The 13,468-nt window shown below is 36.8% G+C and overlaps 2 protein-coding genes across 9 annotated transcripts; one reads left to right on the forward strand and one right to left on the reverse strand.

The window, feature by feature from the left end:
• Window positions 1-350: 350 nt before the first annotated feature.
• On the reverse strand, window positions 351-9,229 carry LOC121879831 (crooked neck-like protein 1). Its single transcript, XM_042386627.1, has 8 exons — window positions 9,008-9,229; window positions 7,538-7,788; window positions 5,426-5,513; window positions 5,151-5,270; window positions 4,395-4,976; window positions 2,861-3,073; window positions 1,780-2,049; window positions 351-1,588 (listed from the first exon to the last, which is right to left on the reverse strand). The coding sequence occupies exons 1-8, from the start codon at window positions 9,044-9,046 to the stop codon at window positions 632-634; spliced, it is 2,520 nt and encodes an 839-aa protein (XP_042242561.1). The 5' UTR covers window positions 9,047-9,229; the 3' UTR covers window positions 351-631.
• Window positions 9,230-9,401: 172 nt separating this feature from the next.
• Window positions 9,402-13,137, forward strand: LOC121879854 (transmembrane protein 69-like). 8 transcript variants are annotated; one of them, XM_042386660.1, is made up of 4 exons: window positions 9,402-9,847; window positions 10,434-10,548; window positions 11,125-11,219; window positions 12,601-13,137. In XM_042386660.1, exons 2-4 carry the CDS (start codon window positions 10,440-10,442, stop codon window positions 13,078-13,080), a joined length of 684 nt encoding a protein of 227 aa, XP_042242594.1. In that variant the 5' UTR covers window positions 9,402-9,847; window positions 10,434-10,439; the 3' UTR covers window positions 13,081-13,137. The 8 variants fall into 8 exon arrangements, with proteins under 8 accessions (XP_042242594.1, XP_042242589.1, XP_042242607.1 ...); XM_042386655.1 differs by having other exon boundaries at window positions 9,402-9,831; XM_042386673.1 differs by having other exon boundaries at window positions 9,402-9,709.
• The last annotated feature ends 331 nt before the right edge of the window (window positions 13,138-13,468 follow it).

Raw genomic sequence — 13,468 nt, forward strand, 5'->3', positions numbered from 1 at the left:
ACAAGAATATTGTAATAATATAAATTTTCATCTGAAAGTCCATCTACTATGCATTATAGAAATAAATCCTCTGTTTTCTTTCACTCTATATCACTACTCCCTCTTCATCTCTTTCCGAACCTTTACTGTACTGTACCATATTTTACCCATTTGATAGGCATGGCAGAAAAAAAGAATGGCTAAATGTTAACAGACTAGTGGCCTATGTCTACAGCAATCTAGAGTGAACGACCAGACTGTTAACATCACTCACTACTATGTGTTAATTGTATTTAGGTCTTGTGGGTTTAAGATGTCGTCTGCCATAATTTAACAAAAGCATATGAAATAGCAAATAATAATAATACCTGTAACAATAAAACTAATTTTATTTCAGAGTTTGCTCCATACATAACAACAAATGAAGTCTAGTGAAGGAGTAGTTTCTTACGGTAGTTTAAAGTGAATTCAGTAGTGAGCATCCTGGATTTAAGGCTCAATGATAAAAAGCTGGATATTTACAGCAAACAGAGTACTGGGATACTTCTTGCAGGTTGTGCTGAACCTAACTTTGTTTTCACTGATATGTCTAGGCTTTTATGAAGTTCCCCTTTAATTTGCCAGTCTATATACTGCACTGCCTTCCTTGCTCCTAATTACCACTGCTACTACTACTACTACTACTACTACTACTACTACTACTACTACTACTATCACTTGAAGAGCTCTTTTTCTTATCTTTTTTCTTTTTTGAACTTTTCTCATCATCTTCATCACTTGAGGAACTTGAACTTGTTGAGGATCTTCTCTTAATTTCTTTCTTCTTTTTTGCTCTCCTCTCTTCCTCACTTGAGTCACTACTACTTCCTTTGTTACTACTCTTTCCTGTTCTCTCTTTTTCTTCATCACTAGAACTTGAACTATCTGAACTTTTTGTTTTATCCACTTTTTTGGTTCTCTTATCATCTTCATCCCTTTTGTGTGAATATTTTCTTTTTCTTTCTTTCCTCTTCTTTGCCACATCTTCTTGATCACTTTCACTGGACCATTCACTGCTAGAGGAACCAACATCAACATCGCTATCATCACGATCTAAGTCAGGATTAACTTCAGTCGTTTCTTCATAGTCTGGCTTCTCTGCTGTAGGAATATCCTCTTCAGAATCAATTTTCTGCTCTTGTTGCTTCTTCACCCATTCTTTAGCCTTTGCTAACAAGAGAAGTGAAGGTTTAGCTGCCTCATCATCTGGGAAGATATAATCAATATATTCTTCCCAACGTGTCTGTGAACCGTCATCTGTGGAGACTTGTCGTCGGCGTGTTACCTTCCTAGGCATTAGTTTCTTTACCTTCTCTTCACTTTCAGCATTCCCAAATTCATCTTCAAAATCTCTCCAACTTTCAAGAAGCATCAGCCGCTGTTCCTTCTCTTGGCATGAGCGAAGGGCACGATTTGCTCGTTGGAATACTGCTCGTGCATGAACAACATTATCCTCAGTTGGCATGGAATGTTCACATTTAGCATAACTGATCCAAACCTTAACATGATGAGTGCGTTCCAGAAGTCGCTCATAAAGACTTCTAACATGATCCCATTCCTCCTGTTCCACCTGCAAAAATAAAATTTCCATTTATTATCTATAATATCTTTATGACTATCACCTACCCACATTTCAAAGGAATTTTCATGCCAGATATGGAAAATTCATACAATTCTTGTAATATAAAAGTAATATAAAGCAGCTAAGAGCTGCCTGACAAGAGTCAAGTTAGATATCCTCAAAGTGTACAAAGGACTCACCTCAAAATCAATGTATGACTTCCACATGTATTCTGGCATATCAAGACGTGGCTGTGCAATTGATAGCTCATATATACCTCTTGCTCGCTCAACATCATTCAACATAGCTTCCAAGGTTGCAAACTGAATCCACATTTTACAATTTTCTGGGTCAAATTCAGCCCATTTTTCATAAAGTTTACGGCAACGGTCGAATTCTCGTAATTTAATTTCCAGGTCGATATATCCACGAAAAAGCTTGTGCTTTGGACACATGCCTATAGCTTGTCCCTGCAAGGAGAGATTAAATAAATTTAATCTGATAAAGTATTCTTATATAAGCACAGAGATTTAAGGTGTTGGAAGCAAACCAAATCCTAAAAGATTCTAGTAACATTGAAATAACCTTTGAATAAGACCTACAAAATATATTTTGTAAAGAATAGATAGTTGGGACCATCAAATTCCTTGCTTTGTTGCTTTAAGGTGTTATACAGTACTAACACATGAACAAAGTCAATTTCAGTGTTGGGTAAAAATTTGGATAGATATTACATAATTATGATATACATGAAAGATACTTAAATGTGCAGGAAATTTTGAGACTTGTGAAGGAGAGGTTATAACCCTGTAAAGTAAATAACCCAGGGTTGCTTAACCTGGTATTAGATGAATCATTTTACAGCACCCTGGTTCAAAATATATTTCACTAAGCTAAACAATCCAGATTTTTTAACAAATTAAAAATGAGAGGTTTAACTCATAACAGTGAAGTGCATAACCCTTTACTGCCAGCAGGTTGTCATGTATACTTTTTGTTTGCCAGCATAAATTCAACTCAATATAGTGAGCAACCAACAAACTAGGAAGAAGCCAAGAGTTAACTATACAATTGTCTACATCAAAATTAACAGAACCAAAAAAACTGAGAATGCAAAAGTAAACGTGGAAACGTGGTGGCCAGCTATGGATCTGGGCATGTGCAGAATCTATTAACGGAACTGTATGTGGATACTTAAACCTGACTTTCAAATTCTATAACCTTCTCTCCTTTCACATTCATTTTAGTCACATTAATTATTTACAATACCTGATAACTTACCAATGCTTTCCTTGCTGCTGTAAGATCTTTTTGACGTATCTCAAATTTACCATAGAGTAGCCATATCTCTGCAAAGGTAAAAACTTTGTGTGGAATGAGGCGCAGGCATATCTGGTACACCTGACGGCCCCTCTCTATATCCTTCGTAGAAAGTTCCTCAAACACTGCATAATATATCCAAAGGTAGATATAACGCCGCCAATGCCTCTTCTCCTACAAAAAATCACCAAAAAAGTCTATTATGCATAAGAAACAAAAACTACGTGACCAGACAAAGTTGATCAAACAATACTGTTAAATGAGCATAAAGTACGGTATAATATGCAAAAAATAAATAAAAATAATCAAGGCTGCAAACATGAAACAATACAAAAAGAGATTTGGATCATGGAATCCTATTTTATAAAGAACATAGATCAGGCAAGTCAAGTTCTGCTTTCAATACACTTGCAAGTCTAATCTCAGGGTTTACAAGAATCTTTCATTAGTGCAACTGAACTACTGTATACTGTAGTAACACTACAAAACTGAGAATAGGATATCTGCTATTTCAACAGTAGCCCCTATAACTAATTAGCCACTATAGCTTTAATTAACCAGCTGCTTGAAGGTAAGAGCTTCTAGTCTTCACTCCTCAGAACCCAAACAGGCTATAAAGCAAGCTACAGGCTCTATCAACTTTCAGTTCCAGCTCTTTAGCATCCCCAGGGAGGAGGAAGGGACCAGAGGCATCAAACCACACTCACTCTAAAATGGAATTTCAGGATCAATCCCTCATTCATAACTGATGCAATGGAGTTAAGCGATTCACGTACAGTACATTCAAACCTGTTTGTACAAGTGGGAGGACAGAGGTGTGAGTTCAAAACAATAATGGGACTCACACCTTTTATCCCCAAAACCACATCTCACAGCACCACAAATTGACTTGAGCACCTCATTCCTGCTGTCTGAAACCATTACCAACCCTCTCTATCACAAAGGTGACCAAGAAACAGTATAGTCAATCTCAATGAAAAGTACACAATACTGTAAAATTTAATGTCTTTTAGTTTTTATAAGCTAGCAGGCAGAAATAAATATTGTAATATATAAAACATATATATCTTTTTTTAATTTCAAACTCCAAAATAAAAGCATAAAAACTGACTCATAAAAATCTTCTCTTGTATGTAGTGACATGAAATTCTGCATGTGGCCCTCTTGATGAAAAGTTTGGGAACTCCTGGCAAAGACTCAGGTTTCAACATTTGACAGCTGGTCTTTCAGAGCTACTATCCATCTAATGAGGCTATGGCTTTTTTTTAGTTTGCTTGATTTCTGAACTAAAGACCAATCACACAAGTGAGAGGTTCCTAAGAACCCTGAGATCAAACCAACAACTTTGTCAATAAAGTACTGTACATATATGAGTTATCCAATCAAGTGCATCAGTAATAATAAATGGGTTATAATGTGTAGTGCATCCTATTAAAATGAGTATACTGTACTTGCCAATTAGATATTGCAATATTAATACTGTATATACACTAACCTTTAAGGGTGGAACACAGGCTATTGCTCTTTCATAAGTTTCTCTAATGAGATCAACATTGCCATCTGCTTCCAACATCCTAACATAATCAAACCATGTGTCATAGTCATGAGGATTTGCTTTTACTGCTTCCTCATACTGGAATTTTCTCTTGCTGGTAATGACATCATCGATTGATGACTTATCTCCATATTTTTTCTCATGTCGGGTATATTCATTATACAGGTTCATGCATTTTTCTTTGGGCATGTGATCAAGAGCATATCTATAAATAATTCTGGCACGGTCATGTTCCTTCTGACCTTCCTCAAATTTAGCAAATGCAATGAACAGACTCTCCTCCAAGTGATCATCGCCAAAGAACTGGATTGCACGCTCATAGACCCGTCTGGCACTCTGAATGTAGCTGTGGTTCTCTTCAAAACGTGCATACTTGATCCAGTATTTGGGCTCAGGGTGAACATAAACAAAGCGTTCATAGATTGCCCTTGCTCTGTCCAATTCCTTGTAGCGAAGCTCAAATTTGATGTAAGTAAGCCAAGCCTGCTCATCTGGCTCCCATTCCATCCATCGCTCAAAAACCTGCAACATAAAGCACAGACTACATAACCGATACAACAACCCCACTTATTTTTGGTGACCCCTTTCCTACATTATGCCGGTGAAAAAATTACTCCTCCTCACCTTTTAACTTACCAAAAATACATCACAAGTTTAACATGTCAGCATGATCCATATTACATGCATTAGTCTTACCTGTCTGCAGCCAGCAATATTCTTGAGCATTTCCTCCATGTAAGTAAATTTGTACCAGAACTGGTTTGCCCGAGGCAGGATGGTGACAGCTCTATCCCATACATTGCGGGCGTGGTTGACCTGAAATGTTTGTACCAATAATTCTAAGGTTACTGAACAAATAATAAGACATCTTAGCTAAAATACTGTACTACTTTTTGGTTTACACTAATACACTGCTATGCACATTACTGCAAATATTTTTTATCACATAGTGTATTAATAAAAGAACTAACCTGCCGACTACGCATCTCCATCTCAGCATATTTAAGCCATAATGTAATATTTCTGTGGTCGACATCCAGGGCTCTTTCATACACAGATCTGAAGAAAAAAGAGTTTTATTGTGCAGTAGCTATAATTTATGTAGATCAATTCTTAATGTTTATACTGTATACGTATTAATATTTATATGTGTAACCTACAGTCCTATATGATTGGTACTTGATATCTAAAAAATTGTATCAGGTTTATGTTTTCCATCCCTCTCAGTATCTTGAACAAGTATGCAGTACAGCAGTTAGTTTTTAGTTCATATAAAAACTGCACAACGTTCAGGGAACCTTTCTTCTTTGGTTGACTAGCAACTCCGGTAAGGTTTTCTGGTCACTTGAGGCCATAATTGATGCAAAGAAAGTAGAAATTTAAGGCGATCACACAAGCACAGCACCGCTTGGACTTCAATGCCAAAACAAACCGACGGCATGCATGTATGGACTTTGCAATGTAGTTGGGGCTGATGAGGTGTTGCAGGAGTGAGTGAACAGCCACACGAGACAGCCTGCACTAGGGATGTACTGATGTATCTTTATGTCCCTGGCACCCAAAACTATCCATTTCCATTATTACACATATGGCAGATCCTACAGTGAATGAACCGCTCTGGAATGCAACTAGCAGTCATATTTTCTCTAGCAGATGTGAAATATTTTGGGTGAATAAATGCATTCTATCTTTGTTCAATGTACAATATTAATACAAGATGTCTCCACTCGTTGGGATAGTGCAGGGTTTTCATATTAGAGAGCATATTTGAAGAGAAAAAACTGCCATTGCAAACTACTGCCTTGAAGCCCCAACCTCTATATTCAATGCAAACAAATGGAACCTGATTGGGAAGTTCTCTGCTCTACTGAAAATTTTCCACAAGACTGCTGTTTGGCTGAGTGAAAGACCATGCACTGTTTCAGATATAATCTTGTATAGAAATGAAGGTGATGAAACATCTAAAATGCACGAAGTTAACCTACAGAGAGTGCTGGTCAGTTGTCTTGAGAAGAGGGAGAATGTTAGCATACCAGAGCTCACTCCAGTAAAAGTAAAGTGCAGAACCTAGAGTGTGTTGTGCAAATTGATGATTATAGTGACTTTGATTGTGATAAATGCTTAGACCAGTTAGTGACAGAGGGTGATAGTAATCATTCACAGCCTACAGAACCAAATTCAATTCCAAGGAATTCTTTTAAGAGTAAAAAAACATTGTGTAATAAGAACTTCAACTGCAAGCACATGATAGAAATCCTTTAGATTGGTGGAAAACCAACAAGAACATACTTCCAGCATTAAGTCTCCTTGCAAATAAGCATCTTTCTTCTCCACCATATTCAGTGGAAAGTAAAATTTCATCCAGAATTAGTGGTAATGCATCAACTCCACATTCAAATCATCTTAATGCTGACACTGGTGAAACACTCATGTTTATAAACCACAATTTGAGAATTTTCAACTTTGATTACTGAATACAATTATGTAACTAAAGTTCATGTAATTACTTGTTTGAAACATTTAATTCCAATCAGAGCTTTTGTGCTGAAAGGTCATAGAAAATGTACCTGTGTATGTTATCAAAAGCTTTCTACTTAAAATACTGATAGTCTACACTGTACATTGTATTGTTAAATTTTTAGCTAAAATGAATTTTTTATTATAAGCTTTTCTAGTTCACATACTACAAGTCTACTATATTGCTTTCAATAGTTTGCTAAAATGGAATAAGATTTGAAAATATACATTATTTGTTTCTCAAACTTGGTACAATGCCTCCTTATGTAAGTTAGTACTGTACAGTATAAAGATTACTACTGTCTGTGCTTTAGCTGTCTTTGTTTCTTGGTTTTGTAAATGTGGTTTTAAAAACTTAAAATGACTTATATCTTTAGATTTATATAAACCTCAAAGTTCAGAGCCACAAGTTTGGCTGATTTGGCTTTAGGAACTATTATTTAAAAGCATTGAAAACTGGAATATTAATACAGTAGTTACATAATTAGTTACAGCACTTAGTCATAGATACTATAGAACTTTTGGAACTACACATACTCTCAAACACAGATCATTAAACACTCTACCTGGCTCGACGGATCTCCTGCTGCTCCTCCTCCCACTTTGCATATTTGATCCAATTTGATATATTTCCTCGATTTTTGCGAATGCTATCTTCAAAAGCTCTTCTCTTCTTCAGTCGATATTCTTGAAGTTCTTCTGGGTCTGATATCTTTTGACGTGGTGGTGGAGGTACAATTTCAAGTTCTCTTTCTTTGGCTTCCCTCAAGAGTTGCTCTGCTGTTATCTGTAGCTCAGCAGGAGACTTGTCTTTCACCTGTGGAAATGCAATATAGTACAGTAAGTTATATAATTAACTGAATGAATAACAATGTTTCCATATTCCTTTAATTACAGTAAATAAATTGCAATAAACATGTGAAATTTTACAGCCAAATTGTGATCTTCCAAACCATATAAACAGCAATTTCTCTCATCCTTCATACCCTGCCCACTGCAGTTGATTTATGATCGTAGGTAGAAAGAAATAAAAAAATAAAAAATAAATTAAATAAATTGTTGCCTCTTTTCAAAATCGCCGGCAGATCAGTCGTCAATAATTACCTAATATACTCAAGATAATGACAAGAACATCTGTGGAAAAAAGAACCAAATCAAACTACTCCTTCTGGTGGTAGTAGTTCTCAGAAATTACCCCTAAAAATACTACCGGTACAATGTTGTTGTTTCGATTGTATAACCCAGTATCATCCAAACAACTCCTGAAAATTGGGTGCAATTCCATCAAATCCTTTTGGTGTTGACCGTGACGTCCACCTTTACCACACCTGCTCTACCATTACCTACCAAAATAGTAAAAACAGTGAACTTATATTATCACACCGGTCTTTATTTCTGTATCAAAAATATGTATCTTGTGTTTACACAGTTATAAGACATTTTTCTTCTATGATATTACCACCAGAAATTAAGGATAACCGAGATATTAAACTTTCAAGATTATTACTTTTGCTCAGTCACAAGTGTCGCCATGATTTGTTCACTTATGGCGGAGGTGGTCTGACCTGCTACACGCATTGCTCCAAGCCTCAGTCTTCGCTTTTTAAGCGCCTGGGGCATGAACAACGGGTTGGGTTAGGTTAGGTTTTCTTGGTTGGTCGGTAATATAATGTTATTTATTCTAAAAAAGGAATCCAAATTTTCTGTTGATTGTTGGGTGGGGGGTATCTATAAAAAAAAAAAAAAAAACGTGATTTCCGGTGGAAATGAATATAAAATTCGTTCGAAACTCATCAAAATACATAGGAAAAACCTTTTTTTAATATCGAAATAAAGACCGGTGTGATACTATAAATTGACGGTAAAACTTGTACAGAAAGTTAGGGAGGATCCTGTAATTTTCTCTCAAGTTCAAAACGTGTTTTAGCAACCAGGAACAAAATTTATAAAGGTGAAAGATAGAAGCAGGAATACTCCATCAATACCCTGACACCTAGTTTATCTCACTGTTTACTGTAGTCATGTGTAGTACTCACCTTGGCCACTTTGGGCATCTTCTGGGGTTTGTTGGCCATGACTGCCTTTATTCACTCAATCCTTCTTCTTTTTCTTTTATTATTTGCAAGTTTTAATGAATATCTCTCTTGATTACTATACAGCTTATCTGAGGCTCCTCTGGCAGGTGAAGGTTCATTACACACGTAGTTCACCTCACCATCAACAGCCTGCTGGTGGTCAACACAAGGGGATACAACACTTATTACCTTCAACGTTTCCTATATATGTTACAATATAATAACAATAATAATAGTAATAATAATAATAATAATAATAATAGTAACATAATAATAATAATTATTATTATTATTATATTAATATTTATCAAAATCATCATTTAGGTTTATAATTTGTTTAACATGTGTATAGACCTTTCAGTTGTGCCGCCCGTGCTGTACATAGACCGGACAGAGACAAACAATTCCCACTATACCAAGACATTGGAGCTATACAATTTAATTAACATTAAACAAACAGTTGTAAATAATAAGGCAATTCTATCAAAGGATATCCGAGGCCTTACCAGACATGAACAACAAAAACCCAGACGAATTAAAAAGAATCCGGATTGGAGTTTATTTCAATAATTGTCTTACGCGGCCGTACACAGCAGCAGCAGCACAGATACAGTATACAGTGTTACAAAGGTGAAAAGTGTCGCCAAATTGATAACTAATGTAGTAAGCAGAAACAGACACCTTCATGCCACGTGTATATATTATAAAATAAGAAGAGCAGCGGCTGTTGTCACTGATGCTGTCCTTCCCGTAACACTGTGTTGTGCTGTGCAGTGTGTACCAGGGTCAGTGTGTACCAGTGTCAGTGTGTACCAGGGTCAGTGTGTACCAGGGTCAGTGTGTACCAGGGTCAGTGTATGCCAGGGTCAGTGTGTGCCAGGGTCAGTGTATGCCAGGGTCAGTGTGTACCAGGGTCAGTGTGTACCAGGGTCAGTGTGTACCAGGGTCAGTGTGTACCAGGGTCAGTGTGTGCCAGGGTCAGTGTATGCCAGGGTCAGTGTATGCCAGGGTCAGTGTGTACCAGGGTCAGTGTATGCCAGGGTCAGGCAGCAGGAATTTGGTAAATTTGTTGTACCCAATTATCGTGATGAAGGCAAAACATTACAATATTTTGCTGTGGACATACTGTTGGTGCTTCATTACCAAATTAAAACTATGTGTTGTCTGGGTCTTATAATCATTGTGTACATCCAAAATGGTCATTAAAAAATACCAAAGGATTTATGAATTATTTTCAAGAGCGGATCCCTTTTGTAAATCAAAGTAATGCCAGTATACTACAGTAACTAAACGTATTCAATATAGTGTGCAGTACAGTAGTGCAAAATTTGTCAGAATTTAGTGACCACTTTTGAGTCTTGAACAGTAATAGGTAACATCTTTGCAGGGTAAGATGATGCTGCCCTTGTACAGGCTTGGGAGATGTCGTCCATCATTATACAGTTTAAAGGCCAATCTTTTTGAGTCAGCTTCATCTCGAATTATACCTATAAGTGCAACTGGTAAGTTTCTATCCAATTCTTATGTTTTATTGATGCTCTGTTATGTGTGCTCAGACAGCAAGAACATTACTTCTCTTTTTGGGGAAAATTAGTAGATGTCATTACTTAACCTTCTTCAGACAACTTTGTCTGCAGTTGTATTGTACCTGGTGATATGTACTGTACATACATCCACTAATGTTGGAACTTATTTCTCTAGAGTGGTCTCTTGATTTTTTTTTACCCCTGACCCTCCTTTTAAGTAATTTCTTTTCATAGGTAATACTCCCAGTCTCCCACACTTAATTTCAGACTTCTTTAGCTCTTTATTCCTGTGTTAATTCCTATGGCACTGTGATCTAGTGTTTACCCTGGGGCACTGAAGAATGAATGAGTAAACCGAATTTAACAGAAATATGCAAATAATGTGGTCAAAACATAAACAAAACAAAGAATGTGATCCAAATATATAGAGAAGATAGGACATTATACTGTACTACATGTAATATTTTGTATCTGTCTACACTGTTATTGTTTTCTTATTTTATGTATCGAAATTATAAAGTTCCATAGAATAATAATTATTCATATTTGCAGGTGGAGCTGCCCAACTCTTCCATACCTCTCCTAGTTACAAGTTCAAAGAGAACAAAACAACTACTGATTTGGCAATATTAGACAATGTTAAACAGGTGAGGTTACACACATTGAAAAGTAAAGAATTAAATTATTAGACTTTCTTGCCTACAGGCTACATTAAGTGACAGCTGAGATACCAGCATAGAGGAGCCCAAAAGTTACCATGGGTCACAGTAACTCAGTGGCATTAAAAATTCATATACTGTACAGTATAGGAAATGCAGTTCTTTGCCTAACAATATCACACCCTATAGGGGGGATGGGGTAGGAGGAGGAGTAAACATGCAGGTTTTGCACTGTTTGTTATGATAAATTTCACAGCATGCAAAGCACTATTTCACGATCACAACACTGAAATCCGACCGGTCACTTGATAGGCTTCCCATAAAAGTCAATGAATATGAATAGCAGCGGTGAGACATGATCGTTATCGTGGTTTGAATATTCCAATAATACAAGGTATTTCAGATGAAAAATTATATTCAGTTTCACAATGCTTAAAGTACAATTACTATTTTATGATCAAAACACTGAAAACTGAGAGTGTAGAGAGGTATTGAGAGTGATGGGAGATTTGATTTATAGGGACTGTGACCACGGACAACTTGCCTGCTAAGAGAACTGAAGTTATTTCATCTCCACATTGTCCAGCCTAACTCACTAAACACTAGTTGGTAACTTACATTGGTAGTGTAGGTCCTTCCCTCTTTAAATTTTTATGGTGCACTTCTGAGTCACTGATCAAATTGGACAAAACCAGTTTGTGACTCATATGCATTACATACACAAGAGGGTTAAAGTATTATCCTTACCTATTAAACTAAAATTTATTATCTCTTTTAATTCAAAGTTAATGTATTCCATTTACACACTTGATGGTCTAACTGTGCCACCCTAGACTACCCTATCTGGGTACAGCCCCGATACTATACACAAAACAATAAAATCCAGGAAACATTAAACCTTACAGAACTATATACTGTACACTGCTCCCTTGTTTAATGCAGGGTTGCATTCCCAGAAAATGCTGTGTAGTGCAAATCTATGTAGAGTGAACCCATTAAAACTTGGGGAGATACGAGATGCGTGAGGTGGACCCCAAAACGCCCCCTCCCCCCCCATATACACACACCATAAATAGTCCAAAACCAAAGCTCAAAGATATTTTTCAGCTCTAAAGTAGCTCACTATGTTTTCCACCTGACCGCATTCGGCCAAATTTTCCTGTGTTATCCTGGCTCAACCTGCAATTGAGCAAACGTGTGTGAAGCAAGGGGGCAGTGTAGTTACTGTAATTCATTAAAAATTAAACCTAACGTATCTATATATTGTGGTTTAGAATTATTAAACCTTACATAAATATAAAATTCAGAAAACACTACTTTCCATTCTCATCGTCCATGAATAATTACCCAAGTGCTTTTTTTTTTCCAGGTTCGACACTCTCCAACCCCTGCATTGGCCCTTGGATTTTCAGGACTTATACCCTTCGTAGCCGCTCCTGTCTATATGATAACGACTGGGGTGTTTGAACCAGATATTGCCCAGGCACAGCTCTTTTATGGGGCCTCCATTCTGTCCTTCTTAGGTGGTGTGCGATGGGGATTAACACTGCCAGAAGTTAGCTCACAACCTCCAGATTGGCATAACTTGGGATACAGTGTTACTCCTTCACTTATTGCTTGGCTAGGACTTTTAGCTCCTCACTCTGTTGGGGTACTGACTGTTATTACTGGACTTGGATTTACTGGGTATATGGATTTAGCTATGTGGGGTTACCCTAACTGGTTTAAGGGTATGAGATTTTGCCTTACATTTGTTGCTGTGCTTTCACTGTGGACTAGTTTTATAATAAAGTACATATTGGATGAAGCTCAGACAGACAAGGAATCTGTAAAAAGTGTATCACAATAGAATAATCGATATCTTCAATAGTTAGTTATGTATTATAAATAAATATGTACAGTAATACAGTTTACTTCTCTCAGAAATCCTTTTAAAATGTGGAATATATCCTATTGTACTATAAAACAGACCTACACTCATAAAACTGTCATAAGAGAGGCACACATAGGCCAGACTTGCCACTGTAGAAAACTATTATGGCCAGCTGCTCATCACGGAAGCTCAAGTAAGTGTACAGTAGTTAGAAATGCAGTTTGTCTATGACCCAGAATTGGATGTGGTAATTACATCCTTGGCGATACAACAGCTTAGGTCATATGTCGCATATAAAGCCTGTTGGTCCCAAACTTTTTGGTTGATAGATACTTTACTGTACTTTTATAGGGATAATTAAAAC

This window comes from Homarus americanus, unplaced genomic scaffold (assembly GCF_018991925.1).
Source record: "Homarus americanus isolate GMGI-L3 unplaced genomic scaffold, GMGI_Hamer_2.0 scaffold50564, whole genome shotgun sequence".
Lineage (NCBI taxonomy): Eukaryota > Metazoa > Arthropoda > Malacostraca > Decapoda > Nephropidae > Homarus > Homarus americanus.